The sequence below is a fragment of the Bombus huntii genome, chromosome 15, assembly GCF_024542735.1.
Source record: "Bombus huntii isolate Logan2020A chromosome 15, iyBomHunt1.1, whole genome shotgun sequence".
NCBI lineage: Eukaryota > Metazoa > Arthropoda > Insecta > Hymenoptera > Apidae > Bombus > Bombus huntii.
Genome location: NC_066252.1, coordinates 6,068,254 through 6,093,753, shown reverse-complemented (window position 1 = coordinate 6,093,753; position 25,500 = coordinate 6,068,254). Strand labels below are relative to the sequence as shown.

The 25,500-nt window shown below is 33.7% G+C and overlaps 7 protein-coding genes across 20 annotated transcripts in view; 4 read left to right on the top strand and 3 right to left on the bottom strand.

Annotated features, from left to right (window-relative positions):
* Nucleotides 1–29: 29 nt before the first annotated feature.
* On the bottom strand, nucleotides 30–2,276 carry LOC126873905 (malate dehydrogenase, mitochondrial). Its single transcript, XM_050635260.1, has 5 exons — nucleotides 2,075–2,276; nucleotides 1,472–1,687; nucleotides 1,122–1,394; nucleotides 533–862; nucleotides 30–455 (listed from the first exon to the last, which is right to left on the bottom strand). Exons 1-5 carry the CDS (start codon nucleotides 2,147–2,149, stop codon nucleotides 327–329), a joined length of 1,023 nt encoding a protein of 340 aa, XP_050491217.1. The 5' UTR covers nucleotides 2,150–2,276; the 3' UTR covers nucleotides 30–326.
* A 223-nt stretch (nucleotides 2,277–2,499) lies between these two features.
* On the top strand, nucleotides 2,500–5,927 carry LOC126873907 (general transcription factor IIH subunit 3). 4 transcript variants are annotated; one of them, XM_050635266.1, is made up of 8 exons: nucleotides 2,500–2,843; nucleotides 2,974–3,470; nucleotides 3,543–3,665; nucleotides 3,735–3,870; nucleotides 3,950–3,986; nucleotides 4,063–4,636; nucleotides 4,799–4,904; nucleotides 5,817–5,927. In XM_050635266.1, exons 1-6 carry the CDS (start codon nucleotides 2,834–2,836, stop codon nucleotides 4,136–4,138), a joined length of 879 nt encoding a protein of 292 aa, XP_050491223.1. In that variant the 5' UTR covers nucleotides 2,500–2,833; the 3' UTR covers nucleotides 4,139–4,636; nucleotides 4,799–4,904; nucleotides 5,817–5,927. The 4 variants fall into 4 exon arrangements, with proteins under 4 accessions (XP_050491223.1, XP_050491224.1, XP_050491222.1 ...); XM_050635267.1 differs by having other exon boundaries at nucleotides 4,796–4,904; XM_050635265.1 differs by having other exon boundaries at nucleotides 4,712–4,904.
* Nucleotides 4,232–5,575, bottom strand: LOC126873887 (sideroflexin-2-like). The gene is made up of 6 exons (XM_050635222.1): nucleotides 5,418–5,575; nucleotides 5,189–5,359; nucleotides 4,898–5,090; nucleotides 4,528–4,823; nucleotides 4,407–4,454; nucleotides 4,232–4,337 (listed from the first exon to the last, which is right to left on the bottom strand). Exons 1-6 carry the CDS (start codon nucleotides 5,573–5,575, stop codon nucleotides 4,232–4,234), a joined length of 972 nt encoding a protein of 323 aa, XP_050491179.1.
* Nucleotides 5,789–6,763, top strand: LOC126873912 (dynein axonemal light chain 1-like). Its single transcript, XM_050635273.1, has 3 exons — nucleotides 5,789–5,929; nucleotides 5,998–6,146; nucleotides 6,215–6,763. Exons 1-3 carry the CDS (start codon nucleotides 5,927–5,929, stop codon nucleotides 6,606–6,608), a joined length of 546 nt encoding a protein of 181 aa, XP_050491230.1. The 5' UTR covers nucleotides 5,789–5,926; the 3' UTR covers nucleotides 6,609–6,763.
* Nucleotides 6,651–8,595, bottom strand: LOC126873904 (zinc finger protein ZPR1). Its single transcript, XM_050635259.1, has 3 exons — nucleotides 8,227–8,595; nucleotides 7,472–8,150; nucleotides 6,651–7,338 (listed from the first exon to the last, which is right to left on the bottom strand). Exons 1-3 carry the CDS (start codon nucleotides 8,350–8,352, stop codon nucleotides 6,803–6,805), a joined length of 1,341 nt encoding a protein of 446 aa, XP_050491216.1. The 5' UTR covers nucleotides 8,353–8,595; the 3' UTR covers nucleotides 6,651–6,802.
* Nucleotides 8,596–9,392: 797 nt separating this feature from the next.
* On the top strand, nucleotides 9,393–21,789 carry LOC126873903 (serine/threonine-protein phosphatase 2A 56 kDa regulatory subunit gamma isoform-like). Of its 6 annotated transcripts, XM_050635255.1 has the most exons (11): nucleotides 9,662–9,947; nucleotides 10,099–10,161; nucleotides 11,952–12,084; nucleotides 12,534–12,708; nucleotides 14,718–14,973; nucleotides 16,286–16,488; nucleotides 16,866–17,260; nucleotides 17,338–17,671; nucleotides 17,776–17,994; nucleotides 18,056–18,283; nucleotides 18,366–21,789. In XM_050635255.1, exons 5-11 carry the CDS (start codon nucleotides 14,808–14,810, stop codon nucleotides 18,513–18,515), a joined length of 1,695 nt encoding a protein of 564 aa, XP_050491212.1. In that variant the 5' UTR covers nucleotides 9,662–9,947; nucleotides 10,099–10,161; nucleotides 11,952–12,084; nucleotides 12,534–12,708; nucleotides 14,718–14,807; the 3' UTR covers nucleotides 18,516–21,789. The 6 variants fall into 6 exon arrangements, with proteins under 6 accessions (XP_050491209.1, XP_050491212.1, XP_050491210.1 ...); XM_050635252.1 differs by lacking the exons at nucleotides 9,662–9,947; nucleotides 11,952–12,084; nucleotides 14,718–14,973 and adding an exon at nucleotides 9,393–9,588; XM_050635253.1 differs by lacking the exons at nucleotides 11,952–12,084; nucleotides 14,718–14,973.
* Nucleotides 21,790–23,749: 1,960 nt separating this feature from the next.
* LOC126873902 (venom dipeptidyl peptidase 4-like) overlaps nucleotides 23,750–25,500 on the top strand; it is a 303,798-nt gene continuing 302,047 nt past the window's right edge. For 4 of the 6 annotated variants that reach the window (XM_050635247.1, XM_050635250.1, XM_050635249.1 and 1 more), the window contains exon 1: nucleotides 23,750–24,320. The gene's annotated coding sequence lies outside the window, so the exon portion shown is untranslated. Of the gene's footprint in view, nucleotides 24,321–25,336; nucleotides 25,480–25,500 lie in introns of those variants that run through there. The other 2 variants (XM_050635248.1, XM_050635251.1) reach the window with 2 other exon arrangements.

Here is a 25,500-nt window from a genome sequence, read left to right as displayed (position 1 = left end):
GATAAAATATAAAGAAGATCGATGTGGACTGTTTTTCACTTAAAAGAAGATTTATTTTATAATTAACAAAGTTTATCTTTAATTACAATTGTATACGTTTATGTTAAAATTAGAACACTTCGTGTTTTAAAATTCCACTTCGTTTAAAACGAGGTATATGTCTACTTATTGGCAAAGGATCCACCTTTCCTTTTTATTAAAATTCCTTTTTCGCGTACAACGCGAATCTGCTTTATAATCATTACTGAATACAGTCGAGTTTCATTTGACAAATTTATCACTCGCTATTTAGTTCATTAACAATTATATGAGCGAAATAACGATATTCATTTCTTGTTCGCGAAATCCTCTCCCTTTTTAATGTTTTTCTTAAGCTCTGGGATCGCTGCATCCAGCAGTTTCTTCTCAAATTCGCTAAGTTTGCCGATACCAAGATTCTTTTCGAGTCCGTTTTTCTGAAATTTAATAGAAATATTATTACTTAAATACACTTAAATATTAAAATACATTATTGTTTAATAATTATACTTACACCCAAGAGACACGGTGTTGAGAAGTACTTGGTGTCGCAGACGTCTGATTTAACGTAAGTGCATTCTACGATACCCTGTTCTCCGTTAAGCGCTCTGAGTACAGAGAGACCAAATCGAGCACCAGCATACGCCATTGAAAGCGTCGCAGAACCTGTGCCAGCCTTGGCTTTAACGACCTCTGTACCAGCCTCCTGAATTCTGGTAGTGAGAGCCTTCAGTTTATCTTCTGGGAAAGAAACTGAGGGGTTGGTTTGTGAAATCAATGGAATAATAGTGACACCACTGTGACCACCGATAACTGGCACATTTACTTTTTGTGGGTCAAGGCCCTGAAAATAATATAATTGACATTATATATACTTTGTAGATGTTTAGCATTTCATTCATACTTCTGTAAACGCAGTAACAAAAATGGAACCAAAATAGAGATATATTTCACTTATTAAACAGTGTAACTGTATTTTGGCTATTTTACATACTTTTGCATATTATGTGCATTCTATGAATGTTTAAATTTCCCATAAATGCATAAAACTCCCAAGTTTACACATTATGTAAGATTCATTTACTATTATATTACTTACGAACCTTGGCTTCTGCGATAAAGGTGTTTGCTCTAACAATATCAAGAGTAGTTACACCAAATACTCTATTGGGGTCATAAACACCAGCTTTTTTCAAGACTTCACTGGCGATAGGCACAGTGCTATTGACTGGATTTGAAATAATGGCAATGATAGCTTTTGGGGATGCTTCTGCTATAGCCTTAGTAAGATCTCTCACTATCGAAGCATTTGTGTCAAAGAGGTCATCTCTGGTCATTCCAGGTTTACGTGGAACACCAGCAGGAATGATGACCAGCTACAAAGACATTACACAATGAACAAAAATTTTGAATGCTTTGTAAATATTTCGAATGCATTGGATAAAATAAACACCTGTGCTCCTTTAACACAATCTTTCAGTTCATCTGGACCAGTGTATCCTTTTACTTTGGATGGAGTATTTATGTGCGATAAATCAGCGGCGACACCTGGCGTATGCACGATATCATACAACGATAATTCGTTTATAAGGCATGATTCTTTGAGAAGTAACGATAGCGGCTGTCCAATTCCTCCGCTTGCTCCCAAAACCGCGACCTTGGCGTTGCACTGTAACGAAATATCCCGAAAAAGATTAGAGAGAAACAGAGATATAAGGCATATACGCATGCGTAATCGTGAAATTAATTTACGATAGTTTACTTTCTAAAAAATACCATAACTGGAATTTTACACAAAAGATTTCCAGAGAAATTTATATATTATATACATATTGAATACATATTTTAAGAATCAAATGACATTCAATCGTTTCAATGATGTTCACAGTTGCATAACTAATGTACTTCACGTATATTTTAAGTGATATGATCGATAAGCATTGTTGTAATTCTGAGTTTGATAAAGAATTAAGCACATGATAGAGGTACAAAGTAGAGTAAACTACTTGGCCAATATGATGCTTAATAGAGCTTTCAATTGCTATATAAGACTTACTCTGGCGCTGGTGGATAATCGCTTTGCTCCTTGTTGAGCAACGCTTAACACAGGCTTCAGGTATCGTGGCAGCATGTTCTCTGTGACTTCCTGATCACAAATGCGGCTGATTTCAAATTTCAGACAAAACTCGATAACCTTTCAAAGACACTCCTCCGATGACCTCAATAGCCTCAATGCCATTTCACACTTGTTCACTTCGTCCAATCGTCAATCTGTTATCTTCAAATATGTATATGAGCATGCGTAGTTTCGTGTGAACAATTTGCGCAAGTCGGGAACATTTGCGCGCCAATTCTTTAAGAAATCATTATGTAAATTGCAATTTACTATAGTTTTAACAATTGTATCGCCTTACCTTTCAAAAATAAAATATTTTAGTAACTTTTTGTTTTGTTATATTTGTTAAAATATGATATTTGTTTTATTATTTTTAAGTATTTTCTAAAACTGCATTTTCAATTCATTATTGAATATAAAAGAAAAATTAATTAATTTGGAGTAAAATGTTTTATCTGTATTTTGATTATATTTGAAAAATTAAACATATTTGAATCTTCCAGAATATTTCTGTGGTAACGCTAGTTAGTAGCTGGGTTCTTACGAACTTGACAATACGTATAGGAAGGATTGAACGTTTATTTTCTGAAATTTAAGCTATTAAAATTTAATATTAGAAGAAAAAGGTGATAAATTTGTAGAAATATGTTTTTAGCAAGTTAAATTTATGTTTACATCAAACAATTGCGTTAATTCAAGATGTCAAATGGTACGTAGAGGTTATCTAACCTATGAAAAAGCTGTAATATATGTTTTCCTTCACCAAAGTTATTTTATTGAAATGTACAAATTATTTTTATAATTTCGTTATGTAAATACAATTGTCCTATTTATTTTAGAAATAGAAACAAGTTTATTAATAGTTGTATTAGACGTAAACCCTGTGCAAAGAATTATAAAACAGGAAACAAGGATATTGACGCAATGCTTAGACTCTACTGTTGTTTTTGCGAATGCTCATTTAATGCAATCATCTAATAATCAACTTGCCGTGATAGCATGTCATAGTCATGGAGCAAAATTCTTATATCCTTGTGAAAAACCACTAGAAATTAGACAAATTGACGGACAATATGAAAAGTTTACCATGATTGAACGTACCATACGGCAACAATTGCAACAAGTTATCAATGAAATTTCCATGGATAAACCATTAAATGGAGAAAGTCTTATATCCGGAGCATTGACTATGGCATTGTGTTATGTTGCAAGGTTAGAAAGGGAGAAAGTTGCTAGTGAAAAAATATATTCCAGAATCCTTGTGATCACAGCTAGTAATGATTCAGCAACGCAATATATGAATTACATGAACATATTCTTCACTGCCCAAAAAATGGTATGTCATACTTTTGTATTTTAATATCCACGTGACTCTAACTTGAACTTAATATCTTTGTTGAATAAATAGGGAATAATATTGGATGTATGCAGCTTAGATCAAGAATTGACTTTACTTCAACAAGGCTGTGATATTACTGGTGGGAATTATCTAAAAGTGCCCCAACTTAATGGATTATTACAGTATTTATTGGTAAGAAGAAAAAAAAATAATTCAGTTATTTGTTGGTAAATACTTTATTTGTCTATAATCATATTTCAGTGGATATTTTTACCAGACCCAAACGTTAGATCAAAGTTAGTACTTCCACCACCTGTGAAAGTAGATTATAGAGCAGCATGCTTTTGTCACCAAGAACTAATTGATATTGGCTATGTATGCTCCATATGTTTATCAAGTAAGACAAACGTAAAAATAAAATATATTTTAATATAAGTCTATGCAAAAAATAATAAATAAAACAAATATTTTTCCAGTATTTTGTAAATTTAGTCCAATATGCACAACGTGTCAGTAAGTATTCTAATAATGTTTCAATTTATCATAACAGTCTTAATTTGTGTGTTTCATTCCTTTCTCTTTCTTACAGCACAGTGTTCAAAATACCAGGACCTATTCCCATGAAAATGAAAAAAAAGAAAAAGAATGTAGATATAGTACATTAATTGTATTTTTTACTAAAATATATTTATTTTTTCATTATAAAAACATTACACGTTATTTACTAACAAAATCAAAAAAAGGTGCGAATGGACATGTTATATACCTTTATTATAATACACTTTGTCTATATGTTCTTTCGCATGTTCCTTAAACTGTTCATATTCGGATGGATACAACTTCATCAATATCGGACTCATAGAGCTTAACAATTAAAATGCATTATCGCATGTTTTCGCATGTGAACAAGAAATAAGATATAAAATTTCTTACCTTCGTTCGGGGAAAATCGCAAGGGCGGATGGAATTGCAAATATGCAGCTATAAAAATAAATTACATCTAATAAGAAACGATTAGAGTGAAAGACCAATGAAATTAAAGTTGAGAAATTACCCTATAGCACATAAACCAGTTTGAATTGGAATTAAGATCCATGGTCGATGCTGAGAAAAACAATAGGGCATAAGTTTTTGAGTGATGATTGGAATGAGAAGAAAGCATGGTATGGACATAGCTATTCTTGAGACTAAACATTCACAAATACTTTTTACAGCTGCTACTTTTGATTTCATGAAAGGTTCTGTTTTGTCTTTCATGTATATTGGAATTCCTGTTGTGATCTCTTTGTAACGTATGACTGGCAAATTTATTATGTGACCAGTAGTCACTGCACAAAATGGTAAACACCTCTGATGACAGAAAAGTATAAGAGGAAGTATAATGTAAGACGCTAAAAAGTATAAAGAAGCAACAAGCAACTAACAGTAAAAGTATATGATTTTTGAGCCAATATTCTTTTGCAACAAATAGTCATGATAGAGCCTGTTGCAAGTGCACATAAATAAGCTCTTTTTACACTTTTATCATCGCCATTTAGCTTACTTTTGTATACGTCATTTACAATAGCATTATGTATTTGATGTACTGCTTGAATTATTATTATAGCAAGGGTACTTCTAGTAATAGGATATAATAATTACTGGGAGGATTTATTAAATCTTTTGTTTAAAAAAAGTATTCTGTTTTTGTAAGATAAAAGTTCTTATAAACTTACTTTTGACACGCTAACATAGACGCCGTAAGTATAACCGAAGTAGGCATTTGAAAGGACAATCTAGTAACAACGGGTACTAATTCACCAGTTTGTGGATGAAATGCACCGTCTCTGAGTTGTTTTGCACGAATAACATCGGACATTCGTGTTCCAGGAGGTATATTGCCTCTTCTGACAAAAGTTAATCATTTGAAATTTTAAAGTGACTGAGCAATTAAAATTTACCTACTTGTAATCATCACAGAATTGTTTAGCTTCTCTTAATTTCTGATCGTTCACAAAAATCATACGGCAATCAGTAATGAAAGCGAAATGTTTCAGTCTACCAATATACGTAGACTGATCCCATAATGGTTTATCAATATCGATTCTTTCGCTGACGTTCATCGTCTTATTACAAATTTAAGTATACCTTTCAGTTGATATTGTACGGCATTATTAACGATGATAAATTTATATTTGTCAATTGCTCATTAACTACAATTTCTGTTTACGTTTCATACTTTTATTTTGTACTAGAATTTTTATTAATTTTGAGTTCCAAAAATATAATAATAGGAAAGAATGATGTAATACTGTAAAGAGAAAATTAATACTATGAAATTAATGAATTGCCATTTTTGTGCAGCGAGTGAAGTTAACCAGAAGTAATTACGTTTATACATTGTTAATACTTTAACAACATAACATTTATAAAAGTTCCCTCTGGTTAATATAATAGGAATGGATCTATAAATCATGGTACTCGCTTTTTTACGATATTGCATTCTTTATTTTTTCTAAAAATCTATAGTGTACGTTTTACATAGGCTAAAGCAACAACATGTAAAGACGCTATTCAACGGTGGGAAGAAAAAACTGGTTTGATCGCCAGCGAACAGAAAGAAATCATTTTGTCTTTTCAATGGCCTCCGATTGAAAGAATGGATAATAATTTAGCGGCACTTACCGCCGTCGAGTTAGTTACATTTTTTCACAATGGTTTTCACAAAAATATTGAAGTCAACAACTTTTACTGTTTTCTAGGAAATTATCTCTCTCAACGAATATGATAGAGAAAATTACTGGTATCAATTCTTTAAAGAATTTAAAAATTCTATCTCTGAGCCGTAACAATCTTAAGACGTTCTCCGGATTGGAAGCAGTTGGAGAACATTTAGAAGAATTATGGATTTCATATAATCAGATCGAAAAAATTAAAGGTGTTAACGTATTAAAAGCGCTGAAAGTACTTTACATGTCAAATAATTTGGTAAAAGACTGGGCGGAGTTTAATCGTCTACAAGAAATACCGAATCTCGAAGATTTATTGTTTATTAATAATCCTATTTGTGAAAATATGGACACGGAATCTTGGCGTAGTCAGGCAACCAGAAGACTTCCAAAACTAAAGAAACTTGATGCTATACCGGTTGTATAATTATCTCTTAATCATTACACGGAATGAAGATAGAAATTTGAGTCTCGATAAAAAATTTTGCAATAAAATTGCAAAATGTATATTTACACAATATAGTGTACATTTATAATACATTTTCTTTTCACGTTCAAATATAATACATTATATTGACATTATCGGCATTGCCTTATTTCGTGAATCTTTGCGATGAACAATTAATAGTCTTCAACTTTCATATCGTTCAACCCCAGTTCTTCGTTCTGATCGAAACTTCTTTCATATTTAATGATTTTTAAACCGCTATCTAAACCTTCATCTGACAGGCTCTGAATGTAACTATTGCCTGCTGGATCATCTAATACAAGCGTGATCTTTTGTTTCCCTTCCAAAACCTCATTTAAGTGAGATATGAAGGCTTCCATCCGTTTAACAGTTTCTGGATCGCTACTATCACCGCTGAAAGCTGTCGATGATGATAATTGCTCTTTTATCGCTACTAAAATGCCTTCTACTGTAGTGAAACGTCCACCTAAGGCAGCGGGACCGATTTCCACCTCCAGTTCGGGAATTTCCATATGGCAAGTTTCAGATTTCAACAAGTCACGGCTAAAGTCCTCTCTTCCTATAATTGTGACTTCTATTTTCACTCCCGTGGGTTCGATACCTCCTCCGCTCTTGACTTCATTCGTTCTGTGTCCACAAGACTCGCAAACCGTTGCCATAATTACAACTTCCTTAAAATGTGGAATTTCTATACATTGAGTTAAAGATAAAGTCTTTTTTTCTGAAAATGAAACTATACATGACAAAACAAAAGCAAGTACTAGTAATTGTAAACTAATTTAGAAAGTATGTTGTAATGTTAAGTAGTATGAAAAGGATACTGGTTAATTTCATGTTTGTTTCACATGGAAAATTACACTCTGGACAATTTGTTCTGAAAGAAAGTACTTCTCCTTCAATTTGTTCCAAAGGATATTCTCCTTCTTGTATAGGTTTTAACAAAGTATCATCTGTATCATTTTCCGAGTAGATTCCTAAAATATGATCTTGCTCCGTTGTTCTTTTAAACTGCACTGTAGTACATCCTTCATCTTTTAACATGGCTTTTGGATTCTCTACATGACATTCGCCTGATATATCTTCAAATATTATAGTAAAGGGCTTCTCTAAAGATTTAAGCTTCCTTATCTTCTCAAGAAAGTGGTCAATTTGGGACGCAGCATCTGGACATTTTTGTCTCCTTGCAGACTGATCTTGCTCCAATCCCACAATAGTTCTTTCTATTATTCCCTCAATTGTCGTAATCTCTCCTTTTTGTGATCTAGATGGAATCTCAAAGTCCAAGGATGGAATTTTTACACTAGTGTAGTCTGATTTAACTATTTGACGATTCAGATCCCTAGGAGTTTTAACTTGCAGCGTTATCCTAATTCCCTTGTCTGCAATTTTTCCACTATTTTGTATCTCATTATTTTGGAAGCCACAGTGTTCGCAATCAAAGGACATCACCACAATATCTTTGTAATGCGGAATCTTTGTCAAGAGTAATCTAGTAACACCCTGTATTTACAAAATAGTATATTGGTTAGATGAGTCACAGGTATTTTGTTCTTAATTTTTAATAAATTTACCATACATTTTTTTCGCAATTCATACAGAGACTCTCTATCTCTGTTGTTTCTGGCTCCGGATCTTCAGCCGACAAATCACGAAATATTGGTTTTGCTTTTGCTTCAGTACTTTGTTTTTGATCTACTGCCATATTTTGGTTATATAGAATGTATATACTAGATTTATGTAAAAAATCTGTTTTAAGTAAAATTGAGTTAGATTATCGATATATGCTGATCAATGCTTTTACGCTTTCTTATTGTACGTTTGCCTGCTAAATACAATTTTGTAAGCTCAAATTACTATTTCTTAAACACTTAGAAAACATAGTGATCAAAATAAATTAACACGTGTAAATTATTTAGTTTAATCTAGGGTCCCCTATATGAAGCAGTGTAGCCAATTGAAAGTCATGAAATCACTAAGATGTTTAAATATAATAGAAGTACGTAATTTAAAAATTATTTTACTTATTATTTTTATAATTACGATAATTATACGAAGAATCCAAAATATTGAAAATTATACAGAAATTATTATCTATTGCTTGTATAAAGTACTAGAAAATTTGTATTGAAAACATATAATTTAATATACAAAGCTATTAATAAAGTACTCAATTTTAAAATAGCGCTTTGTATGATCAATAGCGAATTATTTCTTTGTTTAAAATGAAACATAAGGAAATGTCTCGAGATGCCGCACAATTTTTGTATTTATAAATATCAGCAGCAACTTCACGCATATCATTTTGAATGCATTTAAAACGGTACAATTAAATCTCGGATTTCATACTTTGAATAACAATTTTACAATTTATCAGGTAAGATAATGGAAATAATTTTTATTTTCCTGTAAAATCACACTTTCAATTTCAACAGTTCTCAACATAATAAAGCTCAAAATTGCGATTTATAATAATGATTCTTTCAATGGTGTATCGTATACATATTAATAATACTATAACCTGTGTTATCGTAGAACATAGCAGAGGCGCGTTACAAATTATCGGATCCCTGTAACGTTAACTCGTAGTACTCATGAAATATTTAATTAGCACGTGTTACGCGCGGATAATTCGAATAACGGCGAGAATTCTTTTGCTGAAATAAAAGGAGCATATAAAAAGAAGTTTCTGAAGCGAAGAACTAGGGAAAAGTTGTAAGCTTAAGCGTTCTCAGTGAGTGGCGCGAATCGCCGGCTGAAAGTACAATGGCTAAGCGTAGCCAATGGCCGCCGCTTCTGAGTGTCTCGTGTCGGCTCGGTTCCTGCTGATCGATGTGTTACTACGTGTTTTCGAACTGTGCTAACTCGCATTTGACTCGATCACGCGTACTCCTAATTTTTGATCGATAATATGTCGAGTCGGCAGTCGAAAAAAGAAAAGGTGCGTTCATTATGCTGCATGTCGCTCCTGTCTCCTCTAATCGTCTCTTATGCGATTGGTACTCTCGCATACGTGAAAACAGTGTTCCTTGGACGAGAAGAGATCGCGGGCACGCGCGCGCTTCAGAGAAAGAAGGAGTCCGTAGTCCGTAGTCTCTATGTGTCTATGGGCATGAGAGAGATATAGATAGTTAGACGATGACAGGGATAGGAGAGAAAAGAAAGAAGGGAGAGTAAAGAGAGTACGGGGAAACAACCCCGGTAGCCGAGACACCGAAGGGTGTAGCGTGATTCTGATTTCTTGATATTCGTTTCGCTGGCGCATTTTTCTCGAGCAAACGTTTCAAGAACCTGACAATGGTACTTTTAACTAATTCTCGCGTTTCCGTTCCGTGTGACATCGCAAGTGCGAGTTCTCGTCTATTTGCGGATCGCGTCTTGAATGTGAATCGGTGCTGTCGTGGCATTGTACGCTGGTATAAAGCGGTGCAATTAACTCGTTTTGTTCTAGGATGCGACGAAGATTGGCAAGGACAAGGGAAAGAACGGCAAGGACGGCGAGACCAGTGACGAGGTGAGGTTATATCGTTCTTCTATGTTCTTATTGATGTGGCTCGATTCAATTCGAGTCGACTTCTGTCATAGTTGATTCTTTCTGTCGCGGATCTTTTCTTTTCATGTTTACGCACGTCACCGATTCGTTTATTAAAATTATTTGGTGTCGTGTCATTTCTCTGAGAAACTTCATTTATCATTTATCCTCTGAAAACGATCCAGAGTCCATCTTCGACATCGTGTGCCACCTGAAATGTTTCTCTTCACCGAGCTGTGTACACGCGTTTATTTCAAAATACACGCTTCTCTTGCCATATAATTACTCAGTATTGTTTTTTTATTTAGCGAGTATTACACGAATACTGTTTCGTAAAACAATTTTAAAGTTCTCATTGAAAAAAATGTTGCTTGGCACAGGTGGCGCTTAAGCGTGGACTTAGTTGATAAATAGAAAACGATGTAAACGAAAGATGCCTTACGAATTAACTGATATATATTTCTCTTTGGCTTATGTTTCTTATCATTTCGTTACACGCGAGCATATGTGGCTTTCCTCGTTAAAATAATTTATGATTTCAAAGATAAGCGGAATAATGCGTTATTTTCTAACACGCTTCCTGAACATAATTAATGTACAATCTATGTGGAGTGCAATCACTTACGGTATGAATGGAGCGAATTCCAAGCATGGAATTACCGCGCAATTAAATATATGCTAAACAATGTTAATAAACTGCAAAGAATAATATGTTCATTATTGTATAGCAAATTAATTCAGCTTGTGAGTTTGGCATTATATTTATATAATTTTTATCTTATTCGCTGATTGGTATGTAAATTTAGTCGGTTCTTTTGCGATGTATTTTATATTACATTTTTTCTAATTTCTTCTAATTTCTACAATGTAAATAATTGGTTTTAGTATATCGATTAAAGAATGTGATTTATAATATTTATGGTTAATACGATAAAATTGACCTCACGTGATTTATAAAAAATAATATTATGAAGTAGCATGGTATTATTTATGAAAATTAAATATTTATGTAAATATTGCGTAATTTACTGCTTAAGAAACTAAAGTGCGTCGCATCTGTTCAATTATCGATTGCCGATAACGAAAAAATTTATAATCGATTAATTATCAATTGATTGTACTGAAATGCGAAAAATTATTTCATGTTTGATTCATAAATTTGCTCTGTGTATACAATATTATTTTACAATTACGATATTATTAATTATATTATAATAAACGACAATTGATCTCGTAATTAATAATAATTATTACAATAATAATAATAATTTATTATTTGTAGCATATAAATTATTAATCATGTATCCATGATAATTTTCGTATTGTAGTGCATTTTTTAATTTGTCTTAATAAATTTGTTTATTCTTGTAATGGTAAAAAGCAAAGTAGAAACTTTCAAAATTATATACATATATGCATGTATTTTCAAGAATATTCAATCAATCACAAAAATATTTAACAGAGCAAAAGATTTAATGTAGCATGTTAACAGCAAATATAGAAGCAAGAAAGATTAAAATTCATCTTACACAGCCAAGAGGGAATATACTTATGCCTAATTGTTATGGGATACACTTACTCAAGGACTACCACCGTCAACTAGGTTCCTCAAGAAGAAGTTTTGTGATTGGTGTTGAAGTCATTCTTGCACCTCTATCTCAATTTTTTCATTTTACACTAGTAGATCCAAAATATTAATAAAAGTGTTACTATGTACTATATAATTGTCTAAAAATCATTCACAAGTAATTGTCATCTTTTTTGGCCACTAGAGGATACTCTAAATGGACAACAGCTCAGACGAAGAGTCAAGACCAATAGTGCATAAATGGTTTCAAGATCAACCACAAAACTTCTTTCAAGGAAGCCAGGCATTAATACAACGTTGGAACAATTGTGTTGAATGTAATGAGGATTACACATAGACTGACATATACATTTGCTTTTAGCGGACAATTTTTGTTTATCATTTCTGAATTATATATAATGGAGCACGATGAAATTTCTCTTGATGACATCTCTTTATACGATATGAAACATTTTCAAAGAACATACTATACTTTGATGAGTACTATAAAAGAATGTAAGTCATTAAACCAAATAAAAGTTGCACCTATTTCTATTTTAAGTTGTTCCATTGTTGAAACATAGATCAAGTGCACATTTAGACAAGGAATTCTCTTTCTTAATAGTCAAATTGTCAAATTATTTGTTGCTTCACATATGCAATTTTCATGCACACATTGTATCAGCAATTTTACATTGCATTATAAGACTTTTAACAAATCTTTATATAAAAAAATGTTGTATCCTTAAGTTTTTATTATTATAAAATTATTTCTATTCTTTCATAGACGAATAAGGTAGCAGGAGGACCACCGGTAACCGCCGCACCACCACCACCGACGTTGATTAACAAAATCAAATACCAACCCGGAGGCCCTGTGATAAAGAAAGATAAACGGCAAAGTAGCTCAAGATTTAACATATCGAAAAATCGTGAACTTCAAAAATTGCCGCTTCTATCCGGTAAGTCTACCAAATAAATTTTGTTACTTGAAAATCTGATAAAAAATTAAGTAAAAAGGTTTCTAGCTATTTATAGAAAAAATAAATTACAACTATTTTAATTATTAATATTTAATTATTGTTAATTACAATATTATTATTAAAAATATTCAGGATAGAAGATTTTTCCAGATAAATTGCAAAAATATTAGTTTTTATAATTATTAAACTGCGGATTTCTATGTATTTATAGGAAATTAAAAAATGTAATTAAAAAATGTATAAAATAGGTACTCCTAATATACAAAAATATAAAAAAATCTTCAAAGTGAACTACATTCTATAATATTTAATAGGTGGAATAAGTCTTTGCATGGGTACTATTTCTTTAGTCACGTTAATAAATTTATGAAACTACATAAAATTTCGCAGTTTAATAATTACTATAATACGCTTGATTTTTGGAACGACTTAAAAAAAGTCGTAATAGTTCTCAGCTCGAATTATGATCAGACAATTTCCTTAGAAATTTCATCCTGCGACAAATTCATCAAGATTTATTAATGTCTTCAATGTTCTCTAAGCGAGCAATTCCGCTTTCTTCAGCAATGATTGCCACATAATGATTGATTAGTGTAACAAGTCGCCAAAGTAGGAGCAATAAACCTTATCATTATTATCCTTTGCCAGGAATAAACCGCAATATACTTAATGAATGCACCGAGCGTATATTGAAGTGTATATAGTTACTTATAGGTATATACCGGTGTTTTATGTAAGTTAAATTGCAGTGAATTTTGCCGTTTTGATAAATCGAAATGTCTCAATAATTTTTATATCTAAACCTTCGAGTACTCGATGAAGTATAAAAAAATAATTGAATGTGAAAAGATATCAGAGTGATTAATGTCGCCATTCTAATTTAAAATTTCCCGGTGCATTGTATGCGCCTGCTGGGACTTAAGAGAGTTTTCAAATTTTTCGTGAGAGACGATTTTGATCTAGAAATATACATCGTGAAATGTATAACTGACCTACATTTCCGACTGATCGGAGGTATCTTGAAGAACTTTAGTTAAAAAAAATCTTGTGGCGCGTAATCGAGATATTTGAATAAGTAACATGAATGAAAGCGAAATTTAATTGCGAAAAAAGGAATAGAATATTTAAGAAGCGGAGGAGGTAGCAGGAACGAGAGTTAAAAAGTGAAAGGATATCGAATATTCTTTGATCATTATCAATCAGATAGGGAACTTTATCCATGGAACAGAAATCCGTGGGGAAATTGGTGTATGGACGGTAGCATTTAAGTGATCGATGTATCGACCAGAAATCTACAGACTTCCGTTTGCTTGATGCATTTTAAATGATATCTGGATTCAAATAATCCTTAACGTCGTTCCAATAGCGAACACTTTATAAAATTAAATTCGCTTTCATTCATGAAAACGATATCAACAATATATATGTGTATCATCGTTGCCATCATGGAAACAGTAACTTCTTAATACATGTATGTACATACACACAGTGATAAGTACTACTGCGTACTTTTTTCAATTGACTGTTTAAAAAATTAGTCTATTTTTTAATTTATAAATTAAATTAAAATTGATATAACTGTGATGCAAAAAAGACAATTAATTAAGTTACTTTTGCTGTTTTAATCCCGGTCGCAGAGGATTGCGAAAGCAGCTACGTCAGAACGTATCGATTGTAAGGCGCGGTGGTTCACGCATGCGCGCAGCGTCATTCGCGATTCCTACTTTTCTAACATAAACAGTCCTTTCTCGTTCAAACGGCCTTTGATAGCAGCGGTATTTTGTCTATTCGAATTCGCAACGCGTCTTTCCCCTTGATTCCACTGCGTCCATTACAAACCGATAAGTTAGGTGACGAAACGTTTACGAAATCCTCGTGCATTAATATCGACGAACGAATGGAGATGTGACTTGTTCTTGCTCCGAAAGAACGGTCAGTTACGTCGAAGCAACAGATTGTTATGTGAACAAGGAAACCGGTGCGTATAGGGATGTAATTTACCGTGAACCGAGCCGGGGAAAAGGAGACAAGTTCCGGTGACCGATATCAGAGAACGTTAGACACTGTTGGGCAATAAGATGGTTCACGTGGATGGATATATTCCTTTTTCGACTGGTGGCCTGCCAAAAAGTCCAAGCTTCCACCAGGGGCTCGCCTTGGCTACTGTTTTATCTCGAGAATCGAATAAACCTTACTTGACCAACTTCACTTCGCATTATCAACCGTTACGACCCCTATTAATCGGTAATGAAACCTCTGAAGTTTGCTTCTTGTCTTAATTCCAGTAATTGTCAAAATATACAGTCAGGGACAAAAATAAGTGGACAGATAGTGGAAGTGGGTATCAATGAAGTTTGATTAAACTACTACTGGTGTTATATATTTAACTTTTACTTATTATATGTCGTTTTAATTAATACATTTATTAGTCATTTTTTCTGCCGGTTACAAGATGGAGTTTGGCCCACAAATTAATTTTCGACACATTTCTTCATTCCCTTTCTTACATCATATACAGCCTACATTGCACTCATCAGACCTATAACTACGTTTTTCTATATATATGGATATATAAATGTGTATATATATTATATTATATACATACATATATTCTATTGTTTATATATCCTTATAGCATATAGATTAGATAGTAAATAAATAAAAGCAATGTCTACATTCTTGTGTAAATAGACCGCATTTAACAAAACTTCATTGGTACTTATTTTCACTAACTGTTCACTTATTTTTTCCCCGATTGTATGAACTTGTGTATTTAGAAACGTGTAAAGAGGGAGAGGATACGAGTGTGTGAAAGAAAGAGAAAGACGTAGGTCAGTGAAATAAGGTGAGACGTGAGAAACGGTAGAGTCCAAGAGAGACGGATAGGATCTATGAAAGAATCTCCAAAGAGGGAGAAATTATTAATGAAAAAGACAATGAATAAATTTACGAGGCAGGCGTATGAAATTACGAAAAGTTCAAGACAAGTAGCAAACAATTGAGAAAGGGAGTTTCATGAGAGCGTTTAAGAGGATAAGGGAGAGAATGTACGAGAAAAAGAAATGTAGAAAAGGTGGGAATTCATTGAGCAGAAGAATGGAAATCTATGCAAGAATGCGGGAGAAAGGGGAATGTACTTAATATGAGAGAAAGTTTGAGATAAGAGTTTACGAGTGTGAGAGAAAACAAGGTATAACAGGGATAGAAAGAGTCCATGAGAGAGAGTCCATGGTTGGTGTGAATCGTGTGTATGCATGTTCATGGGTCTGTTTGTATAGAGGAGGGAGAGGAATTTATGGGGGGAAACAGAAGTATGAAAGAGGGAGAGGAGTCCAAGAGAAAGAGTCCAGGGATCTATCCAAGGTATGCATGTTTGTATATGTAAGTGACGTAGAGTGTGCGCATGTGTGCGCGTATGTATCCTCAGAGAGGGAAAACTTAAGGTCTATGTGAGTATACAATGTACCTGAAATCTGAAATGTGTTCATCAGATATTAGTAAATACACAAAATCCATGAACTCACTAGATAATTAAAAATCTAATATTTTTCTTTAGAAACTCAACAAGGAAACGAAAGAGAAGAATTATTCATCCAGAAACTACGGCAATGTTGTGTGCTATTCGACTTCGAGTCCGATCCTCTTTCGGATCTAAAATGGAAAGAGGTGAAGCGTACTGCCCTCAACGAGATGGTCGAATATGTCACCAAGAACAAAAACGTGATCACGGAGGCGATCTACCCTGAAGCGGTGAACATGGTGAGTATGATCTAACCTGAACTGCTTAATGCATTGCCAGTAAGGTCATAAGTCCATTACTAACAGATTGTTTCATGAAAGAAGGATTTCTGCAGATGTAATGAATTTATAGTGGTCATAAAAAATATATGGCACGTATATACGTGGCACTGTTATTTTTTAATGAATTTATTGTTAGGGCCTACGTTTCATTTTCAGTATTATAATTCAGTAATACATATTAAATTTTTGTAATTGTATGATGCGAAATGTAATGCATGTACTTGGGTCCAATTACTTAGTATGTAAATGTTATAACAAATACAGTGGCGTGTAAATACTTTTTGTAACTATTACTCGTATGCGATTTTACTAATTCAGAATTCAAAATTTTTCAGTTTGCAGTGAATCTGTTTCGCACTCTTCCACCATCGTCGAATCCGAACGGAGCGGAGTTCGATCCGGAAGAGGATGAGCCAACGTTGGAAGCAGCCTGGCCTCACTTGCAACTAGTTTACGAATTCTTCTTACGATTGCTCGAGTCTCAGGATTTCCAGCCCTCCATCGCTAGACGTTACATAGACCAGAAGTTCGTGTTGCAACTTTTGGAACTATTTGACTCGGAGGATCCACGGGAAAGAGATTTCCTGAAGACAACGCTTCATAGGATTTATGGGAAGTTTTTGGGACTTAGAGCGTACATCAGGAAGCAAATAAATAATGTTTTTTATCGATTTATATATGAAACCGAACACCATAATGGAATTGCCGAACTCCTTGAAATTTTGGGAAGGTAACTTTGAATTTTTCATTGTAAACGATAATTGTTTTATAGAATGCTATATGTTTATCGATTGTTTGTTTGTTTAGTATAATCAATGGGTTCGCACTACCATTAAAAGAAGAACACAAAATATTTCTATTAAAGGTACTTTTACCTTTACACAAAGCCAAATCGCTCTCTGTATATCATCCGCAATTAGCATACTGCGTGGTTCAGTTCCTGGAGAAGGACCCATCATTGACTGAACCTGTTATTAGAAGCCTGCTGAAATTTTGGCCGAAAACACATTCCCCTAAAGAAGTAATGTTTTTGAATGAGCTTGAAGAAATTCTCGATGTGATTGAACCTGCGGAATTTCAAAAAGTCATGGACCCATTATTTAGACAATTAGCGAAATGTGTATCATCTCCACACTTTCAGGTATTGTCAATATTCTTTTTATTAGTTATAAATCATGTAAATTGCAATTTTTGATATTATATGAATTAATATTTATAAAAAATATTTTATCGTGTTTTTATCAGGTGGCTGAAAGGGCTCTGTATTACTGGAACAACGAATACATAATGTCCCTTATATCGGATAACTATGCAGTCATCCTACCAATCATGTATCCAGCATTCTACAGAAATTCTCGAAATCATTGGAACAAAACTATTCACGGCTTGATTTATAATGCATTGAAACTATTCATGGAGATGAATCAGAAAGTATTCGACGAGTGTACACAACAGTATTATCAGGTACGTTTTTAATTATTACGAAACAAGGACGAAGGAATAATGTTGATTGAAATATTCGTAGGATCGACAGAGAGAAAGGAAGTTTATGAAAGACAGGGACGAAGCGTGGATGCGCGTTGAAGCATTAGCAATGAGACATCCGAATTACAACGCGACTCTAAAAGGTATTACGAATACAACATCTGGCACGATATTGCAACAACAATTAGACAGCCCTCCACCTGACGAAGACGGTGATACAGATCAGACTCCGCTCACATTGGAAAAGATAGAAGCGAAAGCGAACGAGGTATGACAGATCGGAATCGATCTTTCTCTCGTCCTTGATCGTTTGTTTATTCAGGAGTCTAAATTAATCTTTTTTGCCATAGGCAAAAAAAATGACCAACTCCAATAAAACAAAGCCACTTTTGCGAAGGAAAAGCGACTTACCCCAAGACACGTACACAATGCGGGCATTGTCCGATCACAAACGCGCAGACGAATATCTTGTTACGCCACCGGATCCTAACAATTGCTAGTCTCTACCGCAATCTCTTCCCATATATCCTCTCTTTTGCTGCAGTGATTTTGGGAGTTAGCTTTTTCGAAGAGAGAAACGAAACAGCGATGAGTCGGATCTAATCAATCGAGCAGTCACAACATTCGACGACAACCGTCTGCAACAGAATTTGATCGTTTAGAGAAGTCAACATTGTCATAATTATCTCTCTCCTCTTTCCCCACCCTCCCTCTTGTATCAGAAAGTATCAAGATGTGTATTGTAATATCTTTTTCTTTGTATCTCGGTAAACGAAAAAAAGCTTTCTCTCATTGCACCCAGCACATTCGGAAGATGTATCCATGTCCGTAGTAATCTTTAAAAAGAAAAGGAAGGAAAAATGCTGATAACTTCCTATATACTCTTCGAGTTGATTTACGTAAGGTATCGCGAGATTTATGAAAATACTACATACTCGCTATCAAAGAAATGGAAAAAAAAAACATGAGATGTAAAAGAAACCTAGTAAATAAGGGTCCTAAGTGTATTAAATAATACACAGAGTATTTTATAAATTGTAGATTTCTTGCGTATGGAGAAATCTATCGCTGACAATAAGACAGTTTTTTCACACTCATATGTACGTCTTTACATTCTTAAATTATCTGTGCTCGATGTTCAATAGATACTTGGCATACAGGTTAGATCATACACGAAGTTAATGATCGAACCGAAAGCTCAAACGATTTACTTACTAAGATTTATTCGTAATTGTTTTAAAACAGGTTGTCTTGCTTTTGGCGGGGGATTTTCTTCATATCATAGGAATTTATGGTTTATCGAACACCATATATACAGGGTGAGTCACAATGCGTGGACAAAATTTTACAAGTTGATTCTTTTACAAGTTTTATCTAAAAGAGTGAACAAATTCTTTTATTTTTTTATATATTAAAAGCGTGTGAAATGTAAATATCACTAAGTAAAGTGATGAAACAATAATTTCTGATAAACTATTTCAGAGTTAAACATTCTTCTAAAAACACATCAAAGCTTTAACTACTTCTACATGATATTTTTTATTCAGAATCACCTTTCGAATTAATTGATAAATTTTTGTTCACTTGCGGTGATATACATCTTGTATATATACTCTAAATAAACAAACAAATTTTATACGAATTCGAAAGGTCAGAAAGAATGGCCGCGTGCTTGATGTCGTAATAATTAACAATAATAAAAAAAAAGATAAGAATACAAATTTTAGAATGCAAGTTTGAGGCGTTACTCTTTTGAGCGAGGTTTCCACTGATGCGCAAACGACAGACATTTAATGACACACAAGTGATATATAGTTGCTTCAACGCTACCAGCTCGTAATTTAGCGGCAAATAATAATAATAATAATGATAAAAAAAGAAAGAAAAACGAAAAAAATTGCAAAAAGAAATGAAAACGTCGTTTTAGAGTTAGATGAACGTGATAGCACTATTTTAGAATATCGATTGTTATAAATCTGAATATTCCTGAACGTACTACTTTTATATCTGTCGTGCCTAGATGCCTGTGGAACGCATTCGCAAGAATCGCCTCTGCCAGAGGCCTATAATTAAGAATCGTTAAAACAAAAGAAAATAAAAAAAAAATGAAATAATAAGCAACGAGTTATACGCGACGTTACCAAAATGGTGTGGTGATTGTATCACGAGTTTTTTCAAGAACGTTTACACAAAACGTTGCGTCGTTGCTCCGTCAGTTTCGCGGTTAACAAAATAAAGAGAGAAGTAAAACGTTATATAGTAGTTTGTCGCTGGCAAGAGAAGCAAAGGAAACGAAAAAGAAATGCGAAGAATAGAAGCAAATTTAGGAGTCGAGGAAAAAATAACGAGGATGGCCATTGAGCAGTGGTCCAGCTACGTCCTCAGCATCTTTACTAAAGGCTTTTTGGCTAATTCCTCGTGTTACTCTTGTTTATTGGATATAGAGATTCCGATACCGTGAAAATAGTGAAGTTTAAAAAGAAAAAAAGAATTACGATCTAAGCGAAATATCTTTAGTCTTTGCGCTGCTGGCAGGCTGTTATGTTTAAACATTGTAAGGAATGAACTTGTTGAGAATAGAAATACGGTTAGCACTTATTATTAAATAACGAAAATTAAAACCAAATGAGATAAATATAAAAAAAGAAAAATTATTTACTATTTAATCGCCCCTTCAGGAGGAGAATGGCTGTTTTTGTTACGGAAAACCATTAAACGATAAGTATTCTTGTCGATACTTTTTATTATCAAGTTGCAGTGTAATCTCGATAAATCTCATTGAAAACACACTGTATCTTGTGCAACAAGTATTTAATAATAAAAGTATTTTTAGTAAAACTATTTTATTTGAATAGGTTTGCATTTTCAATGATACTCCTTTCAATGAACAATAAGTAACTAAATTGCATTCGATCCATGTAATATTCGATGATATCGTTTCTGTTCATTTCTATTTTATTTTCTCTCTTTGTTAGCTTCCGACAGCGAAATCGCTAATGTGGATTATCGGGATTACATTGTATTTCTCAATCGTTGAAATCAATCGCGATGAAGAATAAATACATAATACTGTTCGATAGAAGCGTCCCTCCGGTAATGCATGTTTCGAGGTTTCGTCTCTTACTGCGTCTATTCTTTCACTTGTATCATCATCATGATACGTCTTTGAAGTTTACGAATTTTATAGTAGAATCAGAAGACCATTCGAATTTCTCGTGCTTAAATATTCAAGAAGACTGTTACTGGCTCATCGTTGATCGAGTATTATCGAATTTTCCTGACTTCCGTTCCCGCAAATTGTGCCAGGTTTAAATAATATAAAACAGAAACGAGAGAGAGAGAGAGAGAGAGAGAACATAAAGAAGAAAAAAAGAGAATGAGAGAGAGAGAGAGAGAGAGAAAATGAAATTTGATTTCATTCGATGTAGATCGTTCTCTTGTAACTCCTGTATGGGTTACCTCGAGTGAGTTTAAAGGTTCATTTTCAGCAATGTTTTATACGTTTTTTATGATATGAAAGTCAGCCAATAATCGTGTATTTTGTAGATAGAAAGAAAAACAACCTATTATGCGAAAGAATGATTTTAAATGTTTTATGTAAGGAGGAGCAAGGATTTTCTGAATTTAGAAAATGAGCAATCACGCTATCGTAGGCAGCTTTCGAATTTTGTAGAAACGTCTCTGTTCTTCCTTACGTAAAGTTCTACGAAGAGATATTCGGGAGAACTATTATTCGATGGAGAATGAAAACGAAAAAAAAAAAAAAAAAAGAAAGGAAGGGAAGAAAGGAATGTTTATAAAATATAAAGAGACCCATATGTACAGTGACTCGCTTCAAAACTAAAGGTACGAATTTATGATGGAACACGTACAGGACTGTGTATCAATGTTCGATTAACAAAATTTTTTTAATGATCGCCTGTCCGATCGATTCGTTTCCATGCATGCATATATTCCTTTACAATTTGTTGGAAGCATAATTTTATAATAAATAAATCATTATAATGAAACGGCATGATTTTCTTGCAGCCATGAATTCTCCAAAATCCTACGACTTTATAATCCCTGAAATTTCTGTCCTTTCTTAGTAAAAACCATTGTCTACGGCGGTACAGTTATAAATTCGCTTTAAAACTGGAGACAGAGAGCATTCGTCGGTGCACGGATTATAAACTGTGGTTACATGGCATCCTGAACGTTGCACTCAGACCAGCTGCAGTTTTCTTTCCTTTTTCGCCAGTACGTGTTGGGAGAAACCGCAGGATTCCACAGTTTGCGTCCACGATACAGGGCAATCCCGAGTTTCAATTTACATGACTTTTTATCAGATGTCGCCGAGAATATTTCTACAGTCCAGCTTACTCTTTGAATAATATCCGAAGGTCTTTGAAAGTATACATAAGAAGAAATAAAATGTATACATCGGTATCCGGTTCGTGTACAAGGTCCCTGTTATTTTATTCTTATATTCAATCCTTGAAATTCTTGAAAAAGAAATAAAGAAATTTCACCTTTTACTTTTCAGATATATTTATTACGTCGTATGTTCAACTACTTCAATGAAAATATTAAACCAGTCTACACACCCGTCTTTCTGCCTTCCGCATAATCGATCTTTATTATTTTATGTTTTCATTTCTATAGTGTTTCCATATCCTCGTTAGGACATTCCAAAGGCACATTTCGTGTATAGGCACGTGTCATATATTCTCATAAATTGTTCTTCTAAAAATGTTTCCTCTGTAAAAAAAAACAACAGGGCCAGTTACGTCATCATTATCACCATGTCGATAAGCGAACTTAATTTTTAGAAACAAGGTTCCACGAATCTTCATATGGAAGTATACGCGCTTACATACAGACACAAAGATTTATTTTATAAAAAAAGGTATAGGCTATATAAATACAAAATTATATCTGAGTCTCTCAGAAGCCAAACTGATCGCGTCTACATTTTATAAGTTTCTCAATTTCTTTATCTGATCACATAATTATCATTGAACTTGTCGAAATTCATAAAATGTTCCTGTTGTCTTTTAACGAAACTCGTATTTAACGTCACAACTACCATAATGACCAATTCTTGATATTTCATAGAAATTTTTACACTTCAGTTTTAGGCACTCTAATAACTTGTTGTAAAATGTATGGACAGAAACGTATTTCCCTCTTTCATCGTGTATTTTCTCACAAATCTTTCATGTTCATTTCTTTGATACAAACTTTATAAATATTTTAATCGTTACACTGCGAATTTGTATACATTCACAAGAAATTTAAAGGTATAAAATTACACAGGATGAACGCAATATGAAAAATTTCATAAAATAATTAAAGTATAATGCTTTTTATAAAAGACAATTCTCTATCAAAATTCTACGTTTTTAATTGTATTAATTATATTCTGAGTTTGTATAAAAATCCACAGTTTATTAATAAAGTCTAGTTGTAGTGTTAACGGTTAACGAAGGCGATCACAGATTTCGAAGAAGGACATGTCCTGAGATTACAAAAGGTTGTAGCCTATCTATCTACTTGATGCCGGTTCGCTCTCTTTTCGATTTAGTTGACCGCCAACGTGCCGGTGACTCCCGACATTCAACAGGTATCTATACAATCGATGTGTTTGTGTTCCGTGGTATTTCCCATGGCGGTGTTGTGTTGGTATCAGTGATCTGCGCTTCCTTCGAAGAGACGCTTGCGCCGGTAAGGCAGACTCTCCGCGTTTCGTGGCTGTCCGTTATTAGTACGCCGCCAGCCGTCGAAGCTGGATGATCTTTCGATCGTACTTTGAACGGTCGAATGCGTTATTTTTGTTTACGTGACCGGTTTTTGTATGAAACTCGACTTTGAATTGAGCGAGCGACGTATATTAATTTAAGTCGTGCGCGTGTATTGTCTGTGAAATCGACGACAAATAGCTCTGGGCGATCGTTCTTATAGAATTTTCGATCTCATCTAGTGTCCGATAACTATCGATACGATTCGATTTTGCGTTCAATTCGATACAATTCGTTAAACCGTGTTCTAATATGAGATGAGTGGATTTTTGGAGATTGTTAGATCGTTCATTGATTCCTCGGTATTATAGCTTGTCAATAAACGTCGTGAAAGCGAATAAACGAATTCGTAGCTCGCAATTAGAGGTCATGTGACGGAGAAAGTGCGATGTATTTGGAGATGTTATTCGGGGCATGTTTTTCGGTGGTTCGGACCAGTGAATTCTATGGGAATGGTACAAGAGTGACGGAAGTTTGAAAGGCGACATTTTTGGAAGAGAAATCGTGTCGCAGTTAGCTGAATGTGTACGTAAACAGATTTATCAAGGATAAAGTTTGCCAACGGAGCGATCTTTCGCAATGTTTAAAAGTTGCATTGACAATACATGGTAGACGTGTTTGTCGTAGAGGTTATTTTTTCGACACAGAATTGCCGTGTTAGCTATTTTTCATTTTTTACTTATGTATGTACATTTGTGTTCCCGCGCTTACACCCCCCCCCCTCCTCTAATTTTCAAATCGATGTTATTAATTGTCTCCTTTCTTTCTTGATGTGTCACTTTTGTTAAGTACGAATTGGTTTACGCATGTGTACGTGGGTTTGCGAAAAAATGTGAAAAAATTAACGATAAATCGGTTTGACGAGTTAACCTTTCACGGGACGTAATAATGTACGTACATGTTTAGTTTTTATTTCATTGTAGTAAATTAATCTTTCAAGGGATACAATAATGTACATACAGCGCACATATGTATATACACATTTAGCTTTTATTTAATTGGAGAATGTCTCCGAAACATACAATGGTTATAAATGTATAGGTTATTTTTGTACGATTAGTAAATCAATTGCTCGGTGCATATTGATACACATACATATGTATATACGTGTTTAGCCTTTATTTAATTCAAGTGCGGTTTCAAATGATACAATGGTTACAAATATATCTATTTATTTTTATTTCAGTGGATTTAATAAAACAACTAATTTATAGTTTTGCATATTATACATATTCTAGATATTTTTGTGCATTTAAATTCCCAATAAATGCATACATATCCACGGTCTAGATATAAATTTGATTGAAAAATCGTTCCATAACTATTTGGCTCTTGCAAATGTCGGTATTTCATTGCATACCTAGTAATATCTGTAAAATTAGTTTTATCAACTCATAATAATAAAATAACAATTCCTCGTTACATATAATGTAATCACTGTTCATCAGTACATAATCTTTACTCGCCATTGTGTGGTTAAATTGCCCACTTTCGAGTAGTTTATGTAGCAGACAGGTATTAAAATGTGCTTCGTAAAAAAGATCGGCAAATGTTTGCGAAGAAGCCCGGTGTTTTAACACGGGAAATCCTTATATATTGCATCCGTGATACCTCGAGAACTGATTCTCGTTAATTATTGCGGAGTTTAAAGGACGCGAAGAGAGACGCCGCGAGAAAAAAAGAGGTAATTCAAAAGTTCCGTGAT

Excerpts from the sequence above, each read along its gene's own strand:
- LOC126873905 (XM_050635260.1), bottom strand. The coding sequence starts at position 2,149 with ATGCTGCCACGATACCTGAAGCCTGTGTTAAGCGTTGCTCAACAAGGA. Across the intron at positions 1,688-2,074 it reads GATTATCCACCAGCGCCAGA|TGCAACGCCAAGGTCGCGGT; the intron begins GTAAGTCTTATA and ends ATTTCGTTACAG. Across the intron at positions 1,395-1,471 it reads ATTGTGTTAAAGGAGCACAG|CTGGTCATCATTCCTGCTGG; the intron begins GTGTTTATTTTA and ends ATGTCTTTGTAG.
- LOC126873907 (XM_050635266.1), top strand. Across the intron at positions 3,471-3,542 it reads TCTTCACTGCCCAAAAAATG|GGAATAATATTGGATGTATG; the intron begins GTATGTCATACT and ends TTGAATAAATAG. Across the intron at positions 3,987-4,062 it reads CCAATATGCACAACGTGTCA|CACAGTGTTCAAAATACCAG; the intron begins GTAAGTATTCTA and ends TCTTTCTTACAG.
- LOC126873887 (XM_050635222.1), bottom strand. The coding sequence starts at position 5,575 with ATGAACGTCAGCGAAAGAATCGATATTGATAAACCATTATGGGATCAG. Across the intron at positions 5,091-5,188 it reads TCTATGTTAGCGTGTCAAAA|AAGTACCCTTGCTATAATAA; the intron begins GTAAGTTTATAA and ends TCCTATTACTAG. Across the intron at positions 4,455-4,527 it reads ACTGGTTTATGTGCTATAGG|CTGCATATTTGCAATTCCAT; the intron begins GTAATTTCTCAA and ends TTATTTTTATAG.
- LOC126873912 (XM_050635273.1), top strand. Across the intron at positions 6,147-6,214 it reads GCGGCACTTACCGCCGTCGA|GAAATTATCTCTCTCAACGA; the intron begins GTTAGTTACATT and ends ACTGTTTTCTAG.
- LOC126873904 (XM_050635259.1), bottom strand. The coding sequence starts at position 8,352 with ATGGCAGTAGATCAAAAACAAAGTACTGAAGCAAAAGCAAAACCAATA. Across the intron at positions 8,151-8,226 it reads GTATGAATTGCGAAAAAAAT|GGTGTTACTAGATTACTCTT; the intron begins GTATGGTAAATT and ends TTGTAAATACAG. Across the intron at positions 7,339-7,471 it reads AACAAACATGAAATTAACCA|AAATTCCACATTTTAAGGAA; the intron begins GTATCCTTTTCA and ends CTCAATGTATAG.
- LOC126873903 (XM_050635252.1), top strand. The coding sequence starts at position 9,559 with ATGTCGAGTCGGCAGTCGAAAAAAGAAAAG. Across the intron at positions 17,672-17,775 it reads TATCATCTCCACACTTTCAG|GTGGCTGAAAGGGCTCTGTA; the intron begins GTATTGTCAATA and ends TGTTTTTATCAG. Across the intron at positions 18,284-18,365 it reads TAGAAGCGAAAGCGAACGAG|GCAAAAAAAATGACCAACTC; the intron begins GTATGACAGATC and ends TTTTTGCCATAG.